This window comes from Tachyglossus aculeatus, chromosome 8 (assembly GCF_015852505.1).
Source record: "Tachyglossus aculeatus isolate mTacAcu1 chromosome 8, mTacAcu1.pri, whole genome shotgun sequence".
In the NCBI taxonomy this organism is placed as follows: domain Eukaryota; kingdom Metazoa; phylum Chordata; class Mammalia; order Monotremata; family Tachyglossidae; genus Tachyglossus; species Tachyglossus aculeatus.
Genome location: NC_052073.1, coordinates 34,901,326 through 34,925,310, shown reverse-complemented (window position 1 = coordinate 34,925,310; position 23,985 = coordinate 34,901,326). Strand labels below are relative to the sequence as shown.

At 47.5% G+C, this 23,985-nt stretch overlaps 1 protein-coding gene across 1 annotated transcript in view; it reads right to left on the bottom strand.

The window, feature by feature from the left end:
- CD40 (CD40 molecule) overlaps nucleotides 1–23,586 on the bottom strand; it is a 28,549-nt gene extending 4,963 nt beyond the window's left edge. Inside the window, exons 1-7 of the mRNA XM_038750622.1 lie at nucleotides 23,476–23,586; nucleotides 14,720–14,801; nucleotides 12,449–12,577; nucleotides 10,334–10,480; nucleotides 8,046–8,136; nucleotides 3,242–3,303; nucleotides 3,038–3,145 (exon numbers count right to left, since the gene is read on the bottom strand). Coding sequence (XP_038606550.1) covers nucleotides 3,038–3,145; nucleotides 3,242–3,303; nucleotides 8,046–8,136; nucleotides 10,334–10,480; nucleotides 12,449–12,577; nucleotides 14,720–14,801; nucleotides 23,476–23,526 — 670 coding nt within the window. The 5' untranslated portion in view covers nucleotides 23,527–23,586. The remainder of the gene's footprint in view (nucleotides 1–3,037; nucleotides 3,146–3,241; nucleotides 3,304–8,045; nucleotides 8,137–10,333; nucleotides 10,481–12,448; nucleotides 12,578–14,719; nucleotides 14,802–23,475) is intronic.
- Between the last annotated feature and the right edge of the window lie 399 nt (nucleotides 23,587–23,985).

Below are 23,985 nucleotides of genomic sequence, written 5' to 3'. Positions count from 1 at the left end.
GGCCCAGAGAAGTGAAGTGACTCGCCCAAAGTCACGCAGCTGACAAGCAGCAGAGCCAGGATTTGAACCCATGACCTCCGACTCCAAAGCCCGGGCTCTTTCCACTGAGCCACACTGCTTCTCCAGTAGAGAGGACACCCCCTGTTTCCCCACCAATTTTCTCTACCAGGGGCCCCCAACTCTTTTGGGGGAGGATGGGGGGATCCCTCAGGGGTGTCCAGTAAGGTTGGGGTCAAAGGTCACTACCCCCACGGCTTTCCAGGCCTCTCCTCACCCCCAGGCCTCCATTTTCCTGGAGGCTTCCGAGGGAATTCACGCATTCATTCGATAATCATAATAATCGCGGTATTTGCTAAGCGTTCACTACGCGCCGAGCACTGTACTAAGCGCCGGGGTGGACCCGAGCCAATCGGGCCGGACACGGTCGCACGTGGGGCTCACGAGCCCCTTCTGACAGAGGAGGGAACTGAGGCACGGGGAAGGGAAGCGACTCGCCCAAGGTCACCCCGCAGGCAAGCGGGATTAGAACCCGCGACCTTCTGAATCCCAGGCCTGGGCTCTATCCGCTGGGCCGCGTTGCTTCTCGTGTTCGATTTTGTATCGACTGAGCGCTTAGTGTGGGCGGGGGCACTGTACTGAGCGCCTGGGAGAGTCCAAGGGAACAGTAAACGGACACAATCCGTGCCCACGGCGAGTTTGCGGTCTAGACGGGGAGACGGACGTTCAAAGAAATCAATCCAGGATCCCCCCACCCCGCCAAAATGAATAATAATGGTACTGGTTAAGCGCTTACTATGTGCCAAGCACTGTTCTAAGCGCTGGGGGAACTTCCAGCGCTTAGAACAGTGCTTTGCACATAGTAAGCGCTTAACAAATGCCATCATTATTATTATTATTACAAGTTCATTCAATCGTATTTCTTGAGCGCTTCCTTCGTGCAGAGCATTCATTCATTCACCCAGTGGTATTTATTGAGCGCTTCCTGTGTGCAGAGCACTGTACTAAGCGCTTGGGAAGTCCAAGTTGGCAACATCTAGAGACGGTCCCTACCCGACAGCAGGCTACCGTACTAAGCGCTTGGAAAGGACAATTCGGCAACAGAGACTATCATTGATTCATTCATTCAATTGCATTTATTGAGCGCTTCCTGTGTGCAGAGCACTGTACTAAGCGCTTGGGAAGTACTAGTTGGCGACATATACAGACTGTCCCTACCCAACAGGGGGCTACTGTACTAAGCGCTTGGAAAGGACAATTCGGCAACAGAGACGATCATTCATTCATTCATTCAATTGTATTTATTGAGCGCTTCCTGTGTGCAGAGCACTGTACTAAGCGCTTGGGAAGTCCAAGTTGGCAACATCTAGAGACGGTCCCTGCCCGACAGCGGGCTCACAGGCTAGAAGGGGGAGACAGAGAACAAAACAGAACGTATTAACAAAATAAAATAAATAGAATTAAGACTGTGAGCCCCACGTGGGACAACCTGATCACCTTGTAACCTCCCCAGCGCTTAGAACAGTGCTTTGCACGTAGTAAGCGCTTAATAAATGCCATTATTATTATTATTATTATTATTTGGAGTCAGAGGTCACGGGTTCGAATCCCGGCTCTGCCACATGTCTGCTGTGTGACCTTGGGCAAGTCACTTCACTTCTCTGAGCCTCAGTTCCCTCATCTGTAAAATGAGGATTAAGACTGTGAGCCCCACATGGGACAACTTGATCACCTTGTAACCTCCCCAGCGCTTAGAACAGTGCTTTGCACATAGTAAGCGCTTAACAGATGCCATTATTATTATTATTATTATTATTATTATTATTATTTACTGGGCAGATGGGCGTCGGAGACAGCTCAGGCCCGGACTCCCGGGCCCGGCGTCGCCAAGACCACCTAGAGAAGCAGCGTGGCTCTGTGGAGAAGAGCCCGGGCTTTGGAGTCGGAGGTCATGGGTTCAAATTCTGGCTCCGCCACTTGTCAGCTGGGTGACTTTGGGCGAGTCGCTTCACTCCTCTGGGCCTCAGTGACCTCGTCTGTCAAATGGGGATTAATCAATCAATCAATCAATCGGATTTACTGAGCGCTTACTGTGTGCAGAGCACTGTACTAAGCGATTGGGAAGTCCAAGTTGGCAACATAGAGAGACGGTCCCTACCCAACAGCGGGCTCACAGTCTAGAAGGGGGAGACAGAGAACAAAACAGAACATATTAACAAAATAAAATAAATAGAATTAAGACTGTGAGCCCCCCGTGGGACAACCAGATCACCTTGTAACCTCCCCAGTGCTTCGAACAGTGCTTGGCACGTAGTAGGCGCTTAATAAATGCCATTATTATTATTATTATTATTTACCCGGCGGACGGAGCCGGGCCCGGCGTCGCCCACCTAGAGAAGCCGCGTGGCTCAGTGGAGAAGAGCCCGGGCTCTGGAGTCAATCAATCAATCAATCAATCAATCAATCGTATTTATTGAGCGCTTACTATGTGCAGAGCACTGTACTAAGCGCTTGGGAAGTACAAACTGGCAACACATAGAGACAGTCCCGACCCAACAGTGGGCTCACAGTCTAAAAGGGGGAGACAGAGAACAGAACCAAACATACCAACAAAATAAAATAAATAGGATAGAAATGTACAAGCAAAATAAATAAATAGAGTAATAAATATGTATGTCAGAGTCAGAGGTCGTGGGTTCAAATCCCGGCTCCGCCGCTTGTCAGCTGGGTGACTTTGGGCGAGTCGCTTCACTTCTCTGGGCCTCAGTTCCCTCCTCTTTAAAATGGGGGTGAAGACTGGGAGCCCCCCACCTGATCACCTTGTAACCTCCCCAGCGCTTCGAACAGTGCTTGGCACGTAGTAAGCGCTTGATAAATGCCATTATTATTATTATTATTATTGGACGGGCGTCGGAGCAGGCCCAGGCCCGTAGGCCCGATTCCCGTCGCCAAGGCCTGTGTGTCTTCTCCCAGATCCCGGGAGCCTCCCAACCCGCCGTGGGACCCCCGCCCCGTCATCACCGGCCCCCCGCTTTCCCACCTGTCCAGCACAGCGCGCAAACTACGGCGAAGACGACGCCCGCCACGACGGGAAGCAACACCGCCAGCGTCTCCCGGGACTTGGGGCCTGTTGGGACAGGAGAGGGCCCTTCCCGGACGCCCCCGTCGCGACCTCCATCAGCCCCTGACCCCGTCCCCCCTTCCCAATTCCCGCCAACCGGGAATTCCCACCCCTCGAACTCACCACACAGGGCGTCAGCGGTGTCCGTCCCGGCCGACATCTCCGGCAACCCCGTGGCTCCGCAGCTGGGGACGCGCAAACGTATAATAATCACAAGAATTCCGATTACGGTCTCCGCTGAGTGCTTACTAAAATAATAATAATAATGACGGCGTTTGCCAATAATAATAATGATAATGTTGGCATTTGTTGAGCGCTTACTATGTGCAAAGCACTGTTCTAAGCGCTGGGGGGGATACAAAGTGATCGCGCTTACTATGCTGTCCTAAACGTATAATAATCGCAAGAATTCCGATTACGGTCTCCACTGAGCGCTTACTAAAATAATAATAATAACAACGGCATTTGCTAATAATAATAATAATACTGTTGGCATTTGTTAAGCGCTTACTATGTGCAAAGCACTGTTCTAAGCGCTGGGGGGGATACGAAGTGATCGCACTTACTATGCTGTCCTAAACGTATAATAATCACAAGAATTCCGATTACGGTCTCCGCTGAGCGCTTACTAAAATAATAATAATAACGACGGCATTTGCTAATAATAATAATAATGTTGGCATTTGTTGAGCGCTTACTATGTGCAAAGCACTGTTCTAAGCGCTGGGGGGGGGATACAAAGTGATCGCACTTACTATGCTGTCCTAGACGTATAATAATCGCAAGAATTCCGATTACGGTCTCCGCTGAGCGCTTACTAAAATAATAATAATAACGACGGCATTTGCTAATAATAATAATAATAATAATGTTGGCATTTGTTAAGCGCTTACTATGTGCAAAGCACTGTTCTAAGCGCTGGGGGGGATACAAAGTGATCGCACTTACTATGCTGTCCTAGACGTATAATAATCACAAGAATTCCGATTACGGTCTCCGCTGAGTGCTTACTAAAATAATAATAATAATGACGGCGTTTGCCAATAATAATAATGATAATGTTGGCATTTGTTGAGCGCTTACTATGTGCAAAGCACTGTTCTAAGTGCTGGGGGGGATACAAAGTGATCGCACTTACTATGCTGTCCTAAACGTATAATAATCGCAAGAATTCCGATTACGGTCTCCACTGAGCACTTACTAAAATAATAATAATAACGACGGCATTTGCTAATAATAATAATAATAATAATAATAATGTTGGCATTTGTTAAGTGCTTACTATGTGCAAAGCACTGTTCTAAGCGCTGGGGGGGATACAAAGTGATCGCACTTACTATGCTGTCCTAAACGTATAATAATCGCAAGAATTCCGATTACGGTCTCCGCTGAGCGCTTACTAAAATAATAATAATAACGACGGCATTTGCTAATGATAATAATAATAATAATAATAATGTTGGCATTTGTTAAGCGCTTACTATGTGCAAAGCACTGTTCTAAGCGCTGGGGGGGATACAAAGTGATCGCACTTACTATGCTGTTCTAAACGTATAATAATCGCAAGAATTCCGATTACGGTCTCCGCTGAGCGCTTACTAAAATAATAATAATAACGACGGCATTTGCTAATAATAATAATGATAATGCTGGCATTTGTTAAGCGCTTACTGTGTGCAAAGCACTGTTCTAAGCGCTGGGGGGGATACAAAGTGATCGCGCTTACTATGCTGTCCTAAACGTATAATAATCGCAAGAATTCCGATTACGGTCTCCACTGAGCGCTTACTAAAATAATAATAATAACGACGGCATTTGCTAATAATAATAATAATAATAATAATAATGTTGGCATTTGTTAAGCGCTTACTATGTGCAAAGCACTGTTCTAAGCGCTGGGGGGGATACAAAGTGATCGCACTTACTATGCTGTCCTAAACGTATAATAATCGCAAGAATTCCGATTACGGTCTCCGCTGAGCGCTTACTAAAATAATAATAATAACGACGGCGTTTGCTAATAATAATAATGATAACGTTGGCATTTGTTAAGCGCTTACTATGTGCAAAGCACTGTTCTAAGCGCTGGGGGGGGATACAAAGTGATCGCACTTACTATGCTGTCCTAGACGTATAATAATCGCAAGAATTCCGATTACGGTCTCCGCTGAGCGCTTACTAAAATAATAATAATAACGACGGCATCTGCTAATAATAATAATAATAATAACGTTGGCATTTGTTAAGCGCTTACTATGTGCAAAGCACTGTTCTAAGCGCTGGGGGGGATACAAAGTGATCGCGCTTACTATGCTGTCCTAAACGTATAATAATCGCAAGAATTCCGATTACGGTCTCCGCTGAGCGCTTACTAAAATAATAATAATAACGACGGCGTTTGCTAATAATAATAATGATAACGTTGGCATTTGTTAAGCGCTTACTATGTGCAAAGCACTGTTCTAAGCGCTGGGGGGGATACGAAGTGATCGCGCTTACTATGCTGTCCTAAACGTATAATAATCACAAGAATTCCGATTACGGTCTCCGCTGAGCGCTTACTAAAATAATAATAATAACGACGGCATTTGCTAATAATAATAATGATAATGCTGGCATTTGTTAAGCGCTTACTATGTGCAAAGCACTGTTCTAAGCGCTGGGGGGATACAAAGTGATCGCACTTACTATGCTGTCCTAAACGTATAATAATCGCAAGAATTGGCTCAGTGGAAAGAGCACGGGCTTTGGAGTCAGAGGTCATGGGTTCGAATCCCGACTTCGCCACATGTCTGCTGTGTGATCTTGGGCAAGTCACTTAACTTCTCTGGGCCTCGGTTCCCTCATCTGTAAAACGGGGATGAATACTGTGAGCCCCACATGGGACAACCTGATCACCCTGTGTCCTCCCAGCGCTTAGAACAGCGCTTGGCACATAGTAAGCGCTTAACAAATGCCTATTATTATTATTATTGTTATTAAGAATTCCGATTACGGTCTCCGCTGAGCGCTTCCTAAAATAATAATAATAACGATGGCCTTTGCTAAGCACTTACTATGCTGTTCTAAGCACTGCGGGGAGGGGGATACGAGGTAATAAGGTGGGGCTCCCAATCTTCACCCCCATTTTCCAGACGAGGTCACTGAGGCCCGGAGAAGTGAAGTGACAGGCCCAAGATCACGCAGCAGACATGGAGGGGAGCCAGGATTCGAACCCGTGACCTCTGACTCCAAAGCCCGGGCTCTTTCCGCTGAGCCACGCTGCCTCTCTTACTAGGCGCCGGGTGAGCGTGGCTCGGCCAAAAGAGCCGGCGCTTTGGAGTCAGAGGTCATGGGTTCAAATCCCAGCTCCGCCAGTCATCAGCTGGGTGACTTTGGGCGATTCACTTGGCTTCTCTGGGCCTCAGTTCGCTCATCTGGAAAATGGGGATGAAGACTGGGAGCCCCCCATGGGACCACCTGATCACCTTGTCACCCCCCGCAGCGCTTAGAACAGTCCTTTGCACTTATGTTGCCAACTAGTACTTCCCAAGCGCTTAGTACAGTGCTCTGCACACAGTAAGCACTCAATAAATACAATTGATTGATAGTAAGTGCTTAACAAATGCCAAATGCCATAGGCGCTTAGTACAGAGAAGAACTGCGTGGCTCTATGGAAAGAGCCCGGGCTTTGGAGTCACAGGTCATGGGTTCAAATCCCGACTCCGCCACTTGTCAGCTGGGTGATTTGGGGCAAGTCACTTCACTTCTCTGGGCCTCAGTTCCCTCATCTGGAAAATGGGGATTAAGACTGTGAGCCCGCCGTGGGACAACCTGATTACCCTCCCCAGCTCTTCGAACAGTGCTTTGCACATAGTAAGTGCTTAATAAATGCCATCATATTATTATTATTATTATTATTAGAACAGTGCTTTGCGCATAGTGAGCTTAATATATGCCCTCATTATTATTATTGTTATTATCATTAGTAGTAGTAGTAGTGAGCGCTTAACAATACTGATGCTTTCGATGCCTTTCTACTTGTTTTGTTTCGTTTTGTCGTCCATCTCCCCCCTTCTAGACCGCGAGCCCGTTGTCAGGTAGGGCCCAACTTGTACTTCCCAAGCGCTTAGTACAGTGCTCTGCACACAGTAAGTGCTCAATAAATACGATTGATTGATTGATTGTCTCTCTTTGCTGCCGAATTGTACTTCCTAAGAGCTCAGTACAGTGCTCTGCACTAAGTGCTCAACAAATATGATGAATGAATGCAATATCATCATTATTATTGCTGTTATTACCTCGGCGCTTAGAACAGTGCTCGGCACATAGTAAGCGCTTAAGAGATACCTTGATTATTATTATAATTATTATCATTATTAGTAGTAGTAGTAAACGCTTAACAATATTGATGCTATCGACGCCTTTCTACTTGTTTCGTTTTGTTGTCCTTCTCCCCCCTTCTAGACCGCCAACCCATTGTCGGGTGGGGATTGCCTCTCTTTGCTGCCGAATTGTACTTCCCAAGCGCTCAGTACAGTGCTCTGCACTCGGTAAGCGCTCAACAAATACGATGAATGAATGAAATATCATCATTATTATTGCTGTTATTACCTCGGCGCTTAGAACAGTGCTCGGCACATAGTAAGCGCTTAACAGATAACTTGATTATTATTATTATCATTATTATTAGTAGTAGTAAGCGCTTAACAGATACCTTGATTATTATTATTGTTATCATTAGTAGTAGTAGTAGTAAGCGCTTAACAGATATCTTGATTATTATTATTATTACCATTATTAGTAGTAGTAGTAAGCGCTTAACAGATACCTTGATTATTATTATTGTTATCATTAGTAGTAGTAGTAGTAAGCGCTTAACAGATACCTTGATTATTATTATTATTATTATTATTATCTCCGGACCCTCCCGCGATGGGACGCATACCTCGTCCAAGGCCGACACGGCTCGGAGGTGGAGGACACGTTGGAGAAGCCCCGCTCGCAGGGAGCGCACACGGTGTCGGAATTAGGAGTTCCTGGGAAAAGAGGAGATTATCGGGAGCGCCGAAGTCCGGTGACCCCGGTCCGGAGCATCCCGACCCCCTCGCCGGCCTGGACGCCGGCCCGGAGGCATCTACAGATCCGAGGATCGGTTCCGCATTCCCTCCTCCTCTCCGTCAACACCCGCTGCCTCGGAAAACTCATCCGCCGTCGCGGCTTCAGACAATTCCCAGATTCACGGTCCGGATTCTGCCTTCGGGACATCTCTCCTTGGAGGTCACCTCAAGCTCGGGGCGTCCAAAACAGAGCTCCTGGTCTTCCCACCCAAGCCCCGTCCTCACCTTGACTTTCCCATCGCCGGAGACGGCGCCGCTGTCCTTCCCGCCTCACCGGGCCGCGACCTCGGCCTTCTCCTCGCCTCCTCTCTCTCATTCATTCGTTCACTCAATCGTATTTATTTATTTATTCATTCATTCATTCCATCGTATTTATTGAGCGCTTCCTGTGTGCAGAGCACTGGACTAAGCGCTTGGGAAGTCCAAGTTGGCAACATCTAGAGACGGTCCCTACCCAACAATGGGCTCACAGGGTAGAAGTCACACAGTTACACTCTCGTCCAACCCACGCGGTCGATCCGTCCCCCAATCATCATCATCATCATCATCATCAATAGTATTTATTGAGCGCTTACTGTGTACAGAGCACTGTACTAAGCGCTTGGGAAGTCCAAGTTGGAAACATCTAGAGACGGTCCCTACCCAACAATGGGCTCACGGGCTAGAAGTCACACAGTCACACTCTCGTCCGACCCACGCGGTCGATCCGTCCCCGAATCATCATCATCATCAATCGTATTTATTGAGCGCTTACTGTGTGCAGAGCACTGTACTAAGCGCTTGGGAAGTACAAATTCACAACATATAGAGACAGTCCCTACCCAACAGTGGGCTCACAGTCTAAAAGGGGGAGACAGAGAACAAAACCAAACATACTCACAAAATAAAATGAATAGAATAGATATGTACAAGTAAAATCAATAAATAAATAAATAGAGTAATAAATATGTACAAACATATATACATATATACAGGTATATGAGGCAGCGTGAAGCAGAGAAGCAGCGTGGCTCAGTGGAAAAGAGCCCGGGCTTTGGAGTCGGAGGTCACGGGTTCGAATCCCGGCTCCGCCACATGTCTGCCGTGTGACCTTAGGCAAGTCACTTCACTTCTCTGAGCCTCAGTTACCTCATCTGGAAAATGGGGATTAAGACTGTGAGCCCCACGTGGGACGTCTTAATCACCTTGTATCCCCCCCAGCGCTTAGAACAGTGCTCTGCACATAGTAAGCGCTTAACAAATGCCATTATTATTATTATTATTATTATATAGGTATGGAATCCCGTCGGTCCCACCACCACCCACCAGCCGTCCAAACAGCTCCCACATTACTCCAAGCGCTCGGCCTCTCCCGCCTGGACGAAGGCCTCGGCCTCCTCTCCGGCCTCCCGCCTCCGGTCCGGGCCTCGCTCCGCGGCCCGCGTCGTTTTCCCACAGAAACGTTGAGGACGCCCCGTCCCCCTCCTCGCAAATCTCCAGCGGTCGCCCACCCGGGGAAGCGGCGTGGCTCGGTGGGAAGAGCCCGGCCTTTGGAGTCCGAGGTCACGGGTTCGAATCCCGGCTCCGCCACTCGTCACCTGTGTGACTTCGGGCAAATCACTTCACTTCTCTGGGCCTCAGTCCCCTCATCTGGAAAATGGGGATGAAGGCTGTGAGCCCCCCGTGGGACAACCTGATTACCTTGTAATAATAATATTAATAATAACGGTACCTGTTAAGCGCTTACTATGTGCAAAGCACTGTTCTAAGCACTGGGGAGGTTACAGGTGCAGTTCAGTCGTTCAGTCGTATTTATTGAGCGCTTCCTGTGCGCAGGGCACTGGACTGAGCGCTTGGGAAGTCCAAGTCGGCAACATCTAGAGACGGTCCCTACCCAACAGTGGGCTCAGTAAGCGCTCAATAAATACGATTGATGATGATGATGATGAGAAGGGGGACCGTCTCTAGATGTTGCCGACTTGGACTTCCCAAGCGCTCAGTCCAGTGCCCTGCGCACAGGAAGCGCTCAATAAACACGACTGAACGAATGGGCGCTGTACTAAGCGACCGCTTTGGAAGCCCCCGTCGGGGGGTGGTCCTGGAGGTTTTGTTGGGGGGACGACGGGGGAGTCCTCACCGGCCTGGACGACGCCAAATCCCAGGGAGCATGGAGTGTGGGGGGCGCAGGTTTCGCACATGGATCCGGAGCAGTGCATGCCGGGTTGGCAGACGCATCGGGTGTCCTTTTCCTCGGTGGCTTGGGCTAACTCCACGAAGCCGGCATCTACGAGAGCCGAAAAATTAGCCAGCGGGCCCTGCCCACCTCCCATCGCCCCCCGACCCTCGGGCCTGGCGTCTCCCCCATCTGCCGCGTGACCTTGGACGGGTCCCTTCCCTCAATAACAACAATAATGGCATTTATCTTAGTCTTTTAGACCGTGAGCCCACTGTTGGGTAGGGACTGTCTCTATATGTTGCCGACTTGGACTTGGACTTCCCAAGTGTTTAGTACAGTGCTCTGCACACAGTAAGTACTCAATAAATACGATTGATTGATTGATTGATTGATTTCCACCGAGCCACGATGCTTCTCTGGGCCTCAGTTCCCTCAGCCGCGAAGAGGGGATGAGTGGGACGGTCTGACCCGCCTTCTTGGGCCAAAACTAGTGCTTAGCGCAGCAGTTGGCACGGAATAAGTGCTCAACAAGTACCAGAAAAAAAAATTAAGGCCCCCCTGGACTCCCAGAATCCTCTTGGCTTCTCCAAGCGCTTAGTACAGTGCTCTGCACACAGTAAGCACTCAATAAATATGATTGATTGATTGATTGATTCCCCCCGCATGGCCGCACGAGTCCCCCTCAGCTTAGCAGCGTGGCTCAAACCAACTTGTACTTCCCAAGCGCTTAGTACAGCGCTCTGCATTCATTCATTCATTCATTCAATCGTATTCATTGAGCGCTTACTGTGTGCAGAGTACTGTACTAAGCGCTTGGGAAGTCCAAGTTGGCAACATCTAGAGACGGTCCCTACCCGACAAGGGGCTCACAGTCTAGAAGGGGGAGACAGACAACAAAACATATTAACAAAATAAAATAAATAGAATATGTACAAGTAAAATACACTTGATCACAGCCTGATCACCTCGTAACCTCCCCGGCGCTTAGAACAGTGCTTAACTTGTACTTCCCAAGCGCTTAGTACAGCGCTCTGCACACAGTAAGCGCTCAATAGATACGATTGAATGAACGAATGAATGCTTTGCATACAGTAAGTGCTCAGTAAATACGATCGAATGAATGATAGGACTGTTCTAATAATAATAATAATAATGATCAATCAATCAATCATATTTATTGAGCACTTACTGTGTGCAGAGCACTGTACTAAGCGCTTGGGAAGTACAAGTTGGCAACGTATAGAGACGGTCCCTACCCAACAGTGGGCTCACAGTCTAGAAGGGAAATGATGGCATTTATTAAGCGCTTACTATGTGCAAAGCACTGTTCTAAGCGCTGGGGAGGTTACAAGGTGACCAGATTGTCCCACGGGGCAGGAGGGGGGGGGCTCCCAGTCTTCATCCCCATTTTCCAGATGAGGGAACTGAGGCCCGGAGGAGTGAAGTGACTGGCCCAAAGTCACCCAGCTGACAAGCGGCGGAGCTGGGATTTGAACCCGCCTCCTCCGACTCCAAATAATAATAATAATAATGATGGCATTTATTAAGCGCTTACTATGTGCAAAGCACTGTTCTAATAATAATAATAATAATAATAATAATAAGGATTCTTTCATTCATTCAATCGTATTTATTGAGCGCTTACCGTGTGCAGAGCACTGTACTAAGCGCTTGGGAAGTACAAGTTGGCAACACAACTTGGGTTGTGTTCTAAAGCACTGTTCTAATAATAATAATAATAATAAGGATGGCATTTATTAAGCGCTTACTACGTGCAAAGCACTGTTCTAAGCGCTGGGGAGGTTACAAGGTGATCAGGTTGTCCCTCTGGGGGCTCACAGTCTTAATCCCCATTTTCCAGAGGAGGGAACTGAGGCCCAGAGAAGTGAAGTGACTCGCCCACAGCTGACAATTGGCAGAAGCAGGATTTGAACCCATGCCTCCGACTCCAAAGCCCGGGCTTTTCCCACTGAGCCGCTGTTCTGCGCGCCGCAGGGAAATGACTGGCCTAAGGTCACACAGTCACAACCCGGGACCCCCAGAAGGGCCTTCTTGGGACCCCCCCGAGGTTCGCACTCTGATTGCAAAACTTGTGAGGGCGGCAGTGCGGGTCGTGGTTGGGCCGAGGCTGGAATTCTCCTTCTCCGCAGGGTTGGCATCGAGACGGGCCACCGTCCTCACCGCACCCGGCTACCATCTTGGTTCCTGGGGAAAAACCAAAATCCAGACGTCGGTCCATCCCTTCCCGATGGCGGACGGGCCTCCCGGCACTGCGCTAGACGCCCGGGAGGATCCAACCCCACGGAACAGGTGGGAATGATCCCCGACCGTGGGGAGCTGACGGTTTAGAGGAGAAAGGAACTAGGCCTATCCATCCGTCAATCGTATTTATTAATAACAATAATAGGAATGACGACAATGGCATTTGGGAAGCGCTTACTATGCGCCAAGCACTGTTCCAATAATAATAATAATGATGGCATTTGTTAAGCGCTTACTAGGTGCCGAGCACTGTTCCAATAACAATAATGATGATGGTATTTGTTAAGCGCTTCCTATGCACCGAGCGCTGTTCCAATAATAATGATAATGATGGTATTTGTTAAGTGCTTACTATATGCCGAGCGCTGTTCCAATAATAATAATGATGATGTTATTTGTTAAGCGCTTACTATGCGCCAAGCACTGTTCCAATAATAATAATAATGATGATGGTATTTTTTAAGCGCTTTCTATGCGTCGAGCGCTGTTCCAATAATAATAATCATAATGGTGTATGTTAAGCGCTTACTATGCGCCGAGCACTGTTCCAATAATAATAATGATGATGGTATTTGTTAAGCGCTTACTATGTGCCGAGCGCTGTTCCAATAATAATAATGATGATGGTATTTGTTAAGTGCTTACTATGTGCCGAGTGCTGTTCCAATAATAATAATGATGATGTTATTTAAGCGCTGACGATGGTATTTGTTAAGCGCTTACTATGCACCGAGCGCTGTTCCAATAATAATGATGGTATTTGTTAAGCGCTTACTATGCGCCGAACGCTGTTCCAATAATAATAATGATGATGGTATTTGTTAAGCGCTTACTATGCGCCGAGCACTATTCCAATAATAATAATAATAATGATGGTATTTGTTAAGCGCTTACTAAGTGCCAGGCACTGTTCCAATAATAACAATAATGATGGTAATTGTTAAGCGCTTACTATGCACCAAGCGCTGTTCCAATAGTAATGATAATGATGGTATTTGTTAAGCGCTTACTATGCGCCGAGCACTATTCCAATAATAATAATAATAATGGTATTTGTTAAGCGCTTACTATGCGGCCGAGGTTTAGAGTTCATATATGCGTGGCTCAGTGGAAAGAGCCCGGGCTTTGGAGTCCGAGGTCATGGGTTCAAATCCCAGCTCCGTCATTTGTCAGCTGGGTGACTTGGGGCGAATCACGTCACTCCTCTGTGCCTCAGTGACCTCATCTGGAAAATGGGGATGAAGACTGTGAACCCCCCTTGGGACCACCTGATCACCCTCTAACCTCCCCGGAGCTTAGAACAGGGCTTTGCACATAGTAAGTGCCTAACAAATACCATTATTATTATTATTGCCAACGCTTCACAAATACTATTATTATTATTGTTATTATTATTATTATTATTATTGTCAGCTGGGTGACTTTGGGCAAGTCACTTCTCTGGGCCTCAGTTCCCTCATCTGTAAAATGGGGATGAAGACTGGGAGCCCCATGTGGGACAGCCTGATCACCCTGTAGCCTCCTCAGCGCTTAGAACAGTGCTTTGCCCATAGTAAGTGCTTAATAAATGCCATCATTATTATTATTATTGTAACCTCCCCAGCGCTTAGAACAGTGCTTGGCACATAGTAAGCGCTTAACAAATACCATTATTATTATTATTCTCTGTGCCTCACTCACCGCATCTGTAAAATGGGCATTAAAACTGTGAGTCCCCCGTGGGACAACCTGATCACCTTGTAACCTCCCCAGCGCTTATTATTATTGTTATTATTATTGTTGTTATATTATTATTATTGTCAGCTGGGTGACTTTGGGCCAGTCACTTCTCTGGGCCTCAGTTCCCTCATCTGTAAAATGGGGATGAAGACTGGGAGCGCCATGGGGGACAACCTAATTCATTCGATCGTATTTATTGAGTGTTTGCTAATCACCTTGTAACCTCCCCGGCGCTTAAAACAGCGCACATAGTAAGCGCTTAACGAATGCCATCATGATTATTATTATTTATGTGCCAAGCACTGTTCTAAGCGGTGGCTGTAGTAGACTCTTTTCCTGCCCACGACAAGCTAGAGGGGGTCTTACCCGCAGGGCACAGCTGGCAGCAACTGTCACCAAACTCGTAGTGCGTTTCTTTATTACAAGAAGTCCTTCGTTCTCCTTGGGCCTGAAACGACAAACCGAATGACTCCTTCGTGGAGGCCGGATTGGCCAGCGTTCAGTACAGTGCCCTCTCCAGAGCAGAAGGTCATGGGTTCTAATCCCGACTCCTCCCTGCGTCTGCTGCGCTGTGGAAGTCGCCTCACTTCCCTAGGCCTCAGTTCCCCCACTCTGTAAAATGGGGATGAAGAGCGTGAGCCCCGTAATACTAATAAGGATGATAACGGTATTTATTATCCATTCATTCATTCACTCAGTGGTATTTATTGAGCGCTTCCTGTGTGCAGAGCACTGGACTAAGCGCTTGGGAAGTCCAAGTCGGCAACATCTAGAGACGGTCCCTACCCGACAGCGGGCTCACAGTCTAGAAGGGGGAGATGGACGACAAAACAAAACACATCAACCAAATAAATAGAATAAATATGTACAAGTACAATAGATAAATAAATATTCATTCAATCATATTTGTTGAGCGCTTACTGTGTAGAGAGCACTGGACTAAGCGCCTGGGAAGGACAGGTCGGCTACAGATAGAGACGGTCCCTACCCAACAGCGGGCTCACAGTCTAGAAGTGGGAGACAGACGACAAAACAAAACATATAAACCAAATAAAATAAATAGAATATGTACAAGTAAAATAAATAAATAAATAAATAAATAAATAAATATTCATTCAATCGCATTTGTTGAGCACTAATTGTGCGCGGAGCGTTGTACTAAGCGCTGGGGAAGTCCAAGTTGGCAACATCTAGAGACGGGCCCTACCCAACAGCGGGCTCACAGTCTAGAAGGGGGAGACAGAGAACAAAACCAAACATATTAACAAAATAAAATAAATAGAATAAATCTGTACAGGTAAAATAAATAAATAAATATTCATTCAATCTTGTTGAGCAATTACTGTGTGCAGAGCATTGTACTAAGCGCTTGGGAAGTCCAAGTTGGCAACATCTAGAGACGGGCCCTACCCAACAGTGGGCTCACAGTCTAGAAGGGGGAGACAGAGAACAAAACAAAACATACAAACCAAATGAAATAAATCGAATAAATATGTACAAGAAAAATAATTAAATAAATAAATATGCATTCAATCTTATTTGTTGAGCAACTACTGTGTGCAGAGCACTGTACTAAGCGCTTGGGAAGTACAAGTTCGCAACATATAGAGCCGGTCCCTACCCAACAGCGGGCTCACAGTCTAGAAGGGGGAGACAGATGACAAAACAAAACATATAAACCAAATAAAATAAATAGAATAAATATGTACAAGGAAAATAAATAAATATTCATTAAATCGTATTTGTTGAGCTCTTACTGTGTGCAGAGCACTGACAACCTAATCACTTTGTATCCCCCCAGCGCTTAGAACAGTGCTTGGCACATAGTAAGTGCTTCATAAATACCATTATTATTATTATTATTATTATTAAGCCTGTGAGCCCCACGGGGGACAACCTGATCACCTTGTATCCCCCCCAGCGCTTAGAACAGTGCTCGGCACATAGTAAGTGCTTAATAAATGTTATTATTATTATTATTATTATTATTATTATTATTATTATTATTAAGATTGTGAGCCCCACGGGGGACAACCTGATCACCTTGTATCCCCCCAGCGCTTAGAACAGTGCTCGGCACATAGTAAGCGCTTAATAAATGCCATCATCATTATTATTATTAAGATTGTGAACCCCACGGGGGACAATCTGATCACCTTGTATCCCCCCAGCGCTTAGAACAGTGCTCGGCACATAGTAAGCGCTTAATAAATGCCATCATTATTAAGATTGTGAGCCCCACGTGGGACAACCTGATCACCTTGTAACCCCCCCCCCAGCGCTTAGAGCAGTGCTTGGCACATAGTAAGCGCTTAATAAATGCCATCATTATTATTACTATTAAGACCGTGAGCCCCATGGGGGACAACCTGATCACCTTGTATCCCCCCAGCGCTTGGAACAGCGCTCGGCACATAGTAAGCGCTTAATAAATGCCATTATTATTATTATTATTATTAAGACTGTGAGCCCTCCATGGGACAACCTAATCACCTTGTTTCCCCCCCCAGCGCTTAGAACAGTGCTTGGCACCTAGTAAGCGCTTCATAAATACCATCATTATTATTATTATTATTAAGATTGTGAGCCCCACGTGGGACAACCTGATCACCTTGTATCCCCCCAGCGCTTAGACCAGTGCTTGGCACATAGTAAGCACTTAATAAATGCCATTCTTATTAAGACTGTGAGCCCCATGTGGGACAACCTGATCACCTCGTATCCCCCCAGCGCTTAGAACAGTGCTTGGCATATAGTAAGCACTTCATAAATACCATCATTATCATTATTATTAAGATTGTGAGCCCCACGTGGGACAACCTGATCACCTTGTATCCCCCCAGTGCTTAGATCGGTGCTTGGCACATAGTAAGCGCCTAACAAATACCATCGTTATCATTATTTTTGAGGAGTTTCCCCCCCACCCGAGCCCTCTGGCCTTCTTCCCCTTGGCCGGGAAACCAAAAGCGAAAGGGGTGAACCTCCTTTTTATCCTCTTAGACATCCCGCCCCCCATCCCGGGACCCTCCGTCTCTCCCAAGGGGAATGAGGGGGTGGGAAATGTGGAGCTTTTTGGGAAGGAGGGCCTGGTGGGGGGGGGGGGGGGGGGGGAATTCCCAGCCTGACTTAAATGAGGAAATTGCAAAATTCCCCCTCTTACCAGCCCCCCCAAAATGGGGAAGTGAAGCTTGTAGCTTTGGAGGGGGTAGGGTGGGGGAAAAAAGTCCCGGGGTCCCGCTTGGCTGCCCAGGGAAGCGTCCGAGGCCTGCGGGGGCTTTGCGGTGGGCCCGGATTCCCTGAAACATTTTTATTTTTATTATCTATTTCCCCCCAACCACCCCCAACCAGGCCCCAGCTGCATCCTAAGTTCTTTGAGTTGTGTGACTTTGGGTAAGTCACTTCCCTTCTCTGGGCCTCAGTTCCCTCATCTGGCAAATGGGGATGAATAATAATAATAATAATGGCATTTATTAAGCGCTTACTATGTGCAAATCCCTGTTCTAAGCACCGGGGGGGATAATAATAATAATAATAATAATAATAATAATAATCAATAATAACCTTGGGCAAGTTGTGTGACCTTGGGCAAGTCACTTAACATCTCTGAGCCTCAGTTACCTCATCTGTAAAATGGGGATTAAGACTGTGAGCCCCATGTGGGACAACTTAATCACCTTGTATCCACCCCCCGCGCTTAGAACAGTGCTCTGCACATAGTAAGCGCTTAACAAATGCCATTATTATAATAACAATAATGATGGCATTTGTTGGGGAAGCAGCGTGGCTCAGTGGAAGGAGCCCGGGCTTTGGAGTCAGAGGTCAGGGGTTCAAATCCCGGCTCCACCAGTTGTCAGCTGGGTGACTTTGGGCGAGTCACTTAACTTCTCTGGGCCTCAGTTCCCTCATCTGTAAAATGGGGATTGAGACTGTGAGCCCCTCCACGGGACAACCTGATCACCTTGTAACCTCCCCAGTGCTTAGAACAGTGCTTTCCACGTAGTAAGCACTTAATAAATGCCATCAAAAAAAAATAATAATGATGATGATGATGGCATTTATTAAGCGCTTACTATGTGCAAAACCCTGTTCTAAGCGCCAGGGGGATAATAATAATAATAATAATAATAATAATAATAATAATAATAATAATAATAATAATAATAATAATAATAATAATAATGATGGCATTTGTTGGGGAAGCAGCGTGGCTCAGTGGAAAGAGCCCGGGCTCTGGAGTCAGAGGTCAGGGGTTCAAATCCCGGCTCCGCCAACTGTCAGCTGGGTGACTTTGGGCAAGTCACTTCACTTCTCTGGGCCTCAGTTACCTCGCCTGTAAAATGGGGATTAAGACTGTGAGCCCCCCCGTGGGACAACCAGATCACCTTGTAACCTCCCCAGCGCTTGGAACAGTGCTTTGCATGTAGTAAGCGCTTCATAAATACCATTATAAAAAAAAGTAACAGTGCTTTGCACGTAGTAAGTGCTTAATAAATGCCATCATTATTATTATTATTATTATGGGGATTAAGACTGTGAGCCCCATGAGGAACAACCAGATCACCTTGTAACCTCCCCAGTGCTTAGAACAGTGCTTTGCACATAGTAAGCGCTTCATAAATGCCATTATAAAAAAAAGTAACAGTGCTTTGCACGTAGTAAGCGCTTAATAAATGCCATCATTATCATTATTATTATTTGTTAAGCACTTACTATGTGCAGAGCACTGTTCTAAGCGCTGGGGGTGGGGGGAACACAAGGTGATCAAGTTGTCCCGCATGGGGCTCACAGTCTTAATCCCCATTTTACAGATGAGGTAACTGAGGCTCAGAGTAGTGAGGTGACTCGCCCAAGATCACACAGCAGACATGTGGCGGAGGTGGGATTCAAACCCAGGACCGCTGACTCCAAAGCCCGGGCTCTTTCCACTGAGCCACGCTGCTTCTCTGGATCCAAGGTGATCAGGTTGTCCCACGGGGGGCTCACAGTTAATCAATCAGATTTATTGAGCGCTTACTGTGTGCAGAGCACTGTACTAAGCGCTTGGGAAGTACAAGTCGGCAACACATCCAGTCAATCCCCTAGATTGTGAGCCCACTGTTGGGTAGGGACCGTCTCTATATGTTGCCAACTTGGACTTCCCAAGCGCTTAGTACAGTGCTCTGCACACAGTAAGCGCTCAATAAATACGATTGAATGAATGAATGAATGAATGAATGAAATCCCCACTTTACAGATGAGGTATTATCTCACACAGGCCCAGAGAAGTGAAGTGACTGGCCCAAGGTCACACAGCTGACAATTGGCGGAGGCAGGATTTGAACCCATGACCTCTGACTCCAAAGCCCGGGCTCTTTCCACTGAGCCACACTGCTTCTCTGACTGGGAGCCCCCCGTGGGACAACCTCGCATCCCCCTCGGCGCTTCGCACATAGTAAGCGCTTAACAAATGCCACCATCATTATTATTTTTTGAGGGCAGACATTGCGTGGTCCTTAATAACAATAATGTTCGTATTTATTAAGCGCTTACTACGTGCCGAGCACCGTTCTAAGCGCCGCGGGAGATGCAAGGTCCCCGGGGTGTCCCCCGTCTCCATCCCCGTTTTCCAGATGGGGCCACTGAGGCCCAGAGAAGCGAGGTGACTCGCCCAAGGTCACACGGCTGACACGTGGCCGGGACGGCCTTTGGAGTCACAGGTCACGGGTTCAAATCCCGGCTCCGCCACTCGTCAGCTGGGTGACTTTGGGAAAGTCGCTTCACTTCTCTGGGCCTCAGTCCCCTCAACTGTAAAATGGGGATGAAGACTGGGCCAGGGACAACCTGATCACCTTGTAACCTCCCCGGTGCTTAGAACGGTGCTTGGCACATAGTAAGCGCTTAATAAATGCTATCGTTATTAATCCAGGGCTTAAGACAGTGCCGGGAGCGTAGTAAGCGCCTAATTATTAGTCGAACTCGGTTTCCAAACTTCCCCTTTCCATCGGGGCCTAATTTTAGCCTCTGGCCCCGAGAGAGGCCGAGTTTCTCGAAATTGTAGGGGGGTTTCTGAGGTTGGGTGGCGTGGGGGGTCCGCACCCTGAATCCCCCCCAAAAAGCAGCCCTCGATCCGCCCGCCGCCCCTCTCCTGCTGGCACTGTGGCGTCTACCACAGAGACAGGCAGCGTGGCTCAGTGGAAAGAGCCCGGGCTTTGGAGTCGGAGGTCACGGGTTCAAATCCCTTCACTTCACTTCTCTGGGCCTCGGTTCCCTCATCTGTAGACCGTGAGCCGGCTGGTGGGTAGGGACCGTCTCTAGATGTTGCCAACTTGGACTTCCCAAGCGCTTAGTACAGTGCTCTGCACACAGGAAGCGCTCAATAAATACGATTGAATGAATGAATGAATGAATGAGCCCACTGTTGGGTAGGGACCGTCTCTAGATGTTGGCAACTTGGACTTCCCAAGCGCTTAGTACAGTGCTCTGCACACAGGAAGCGCTCAATAAATACGATTGGATGAATGAATGGGGATTAAAAATGTGAGCCCCCCCCCCCCCCCCACCGTGGGACAACTTAATCACCTTGTAACCTCCCCGGCGCTTAGAACAGTGCTCTGCACATAGTAAGCGCTTAACAAATGCCATCATTATTATTATTATTATTGTCAGCTGTGTGACTTTGGGCGAGTCACTTCACTTCTCTGGGCCTCAGTTCCCTCACCTGGAAAATGGGGGGGAAGACTGTGAGCCCCCCGGGGGACAACCTCATCACCTTGTAACCTCCCCAGCGCTTAGAACAGTGCTTGGCACATAGTAAGCGCTTAACAAATGCCATTATTATTATTATTATTATTATTATTATTATTTTCATTATTGTCAGCAGTGAGACTTTGGGCCAGTCACTTCACTTCTCTGGGCCTCAGTTCCCTCACCTGGAAAATGGGGGTGAAGACTGTGAGCCCCCCGTGGGACAACCTGATCACCTTGTAACCTCCCCGGTGCTTAGAACAGTGCTTGGCACATAGTATGCACTTAACAAATGCCATCTTCATCATTATTATTATTATTATTATTATTGTCAGCTGTGTGACTTTGGGCGAGTCACTTCACTTCTCTGGGCCTCAGTTCCCTCAACTGGAAAATGGGGGTGAAGACTGTGAGCCCCCCGTGGGACAACTTAATCACCTTGTAACCTCCCCAGCACTTAGAACAGTGCTTGGCACATAGTAAGCGCTTAATAAATGCTGGCATTAATTAATTAATCCACAGGAGAAAGGGGGTAATAATAGTAATAATAATAATAATGATGGCATTTGTTAAGCGCTTACTATGTGCAAAGCACTGTTCTAAGTGCCGGACCCGAGGGTCGGGCCTGGGGGTCTGAGGGTGAGGATGGGAAATCAGGGGTCATTGAGGGGTCAGGGGTCGGTGGGAATGGGTTGGGGTCTCCTTAGGGGTCAGGGGTCGAAGGATCGCTTAGTACAGTGCTCTGCACACAGTAAGCGCTCAATAAATACGACTGAATGAGGGGAAGGGGTCGGGGGTCCGAGGGTGGGGGTCTGGAATCAGGGGTCAGTGGGGGGTCGGGGGGGATGACCTTGTCTCTCCCCCAGCGCTTAGGACAGTGCTTGGCACATAGTAAGCGCCTAATAAATCCAATTATTATTATTATTATTATTATTATTATTATTATTATTATTATTAGGATGATGGGCCAGGGGTCGGGGGTCCGAGGGTGAGGGTCCGGAATCAGGGGTCAGTGGGGATTACTTTGTATCTCCCCCAGCGCCTAGAACAGTGCTTGGCACATAGTAAGCGCTTAACACATCCCATCATTATTAGTATTATCATTGTTATTATTATTATTATTATTATTATTATTATCATCATCATCAGGATGATGGGCCAGGAGTCGGGGGTCCGAGGGTGAGGGTCCGGAATCAGGGGTCCGTGGGGATTACTTTGTATCTCCCCCAGCGCCTAGAACAGTGCTTGGCACATAGTAAGCGCTTAACACGTGCCATCATTATTAGTATTATCATTAATATTAATATTATTATTATTATCAGGGGGATGGGCAGGGGGGTGGGGGAGCAGGGGTCCGAGGGTGGGGGGCGGGAATCAGGGGTCAGCGGGGGGTCGGTGGGGACGACTTTGTATCTCCCCCAGCGCTTAGGACAGTGCTTGGCACATAGTAAGCGCTTAACACATGCCATCATTATTAGTATTATCATTAATGTTAATATCAGGGGGATGGGCCGGGGGTCGGGGTCGGAAATCAAGGGTCAGCTAGGGGTCGGGGGTCGGTGGGGATGACCCTGTATCTCCCCCAGCTCTTAGTACAGTGCTTGGCACACAGTAAGCGCTTAAAACATCCTATTATTATTATTATTATTATTATTATTATTATTATTATTATTATTATTATCAGGGGATAGGCCGGGGGTCGGGGGTCGGAAATCAGGGGTCAGTGGTCTGTGGGGATGAGCTCGTCTCTCCCCCAGCGCTTAGGACAGTGCTTGGCACATAGTAAGCGCTTAACACATGCCATCATTAATAATAATAATAATAATAATAATTGTTATCATTATTATTATCATTATTATCAGGGGGATAGGCCGGGGGTCGGAAATCAGGGGTCAGTGGTCGGTGGGGATGAGCTCGTCCCTCCCCCAGCGCTCAGGACAGTGCTTGGCACATAGTAAGCGCTTAACACAGCCCATCATCATTATTATTATTATTATTATTAATTATTAATTATCATTATTATTATTATCGTTATCAGGGGGATAGGCCGGGGGTCGGAAATCAGGGGTCAGTGGTCGGTGGGGATGAGCTCGTCTCTCCCCCAGCGCTCAGGACAGTGCTTGGCACATAGTAAGCGCTTAACACATGCTATTATTATTATTATTATTATTATTATTATTATTATTATTATCATTATCAGGGGGATAGGCCGGAGGTAGGAAATCAGAGGTCAGTGATCAGTGGGGATGAGCTCGTCTCTCCCCCAGCGCTCAGGACAGTGCTTGGCACATAGTAAGCGCTTAACACATGCCATCATTATCAGTATTATCATTATTATTATTATTATTATTATTATTATTATTATTATTATTATTATTATTATTATCGGGGGTCCTCACCGCGACGATCGCGTAGATCCAGAGCAGGCAGCGCAGTGGGAGCGGAGCCATGGGCGGCCCGAAAACAGCAACGAGCCGAGGTGCGAGGCGCTCACTACGTGCCCGGCCCTGTCCTGAGCGCTTAGCCCAGTGTCCCGCACACGGGAGGCGCTCAGTAAGTCCGCCGGAATGACTGACTGAGCGAATGACAGCGCCTCCACTGCCCCCGGGACCCGCCCAAGGAGGGGAGGAGCTGGGGAAGAGGGGGGGGAAAGGGGCGTCTCCCCCAGCCCCCCTCATCCGGGACCCTCCCAGCCTGACCACCGGGTTGAGGGGGGCTACACTGATTGATTGATTGATTGATTGATTGATTGATTGATTGGACCCCCGGCTCTCCCCCATAGTTTGATTGATTGATTGGACCCCCGGTTCTCCCCCATAGCTTGATTGATAGATAGATCGATTAATTGATTGATTGATTGGACCCCCGGCTCTCCCCCATAGCTTGATTGATAGACAGATTGATTGATT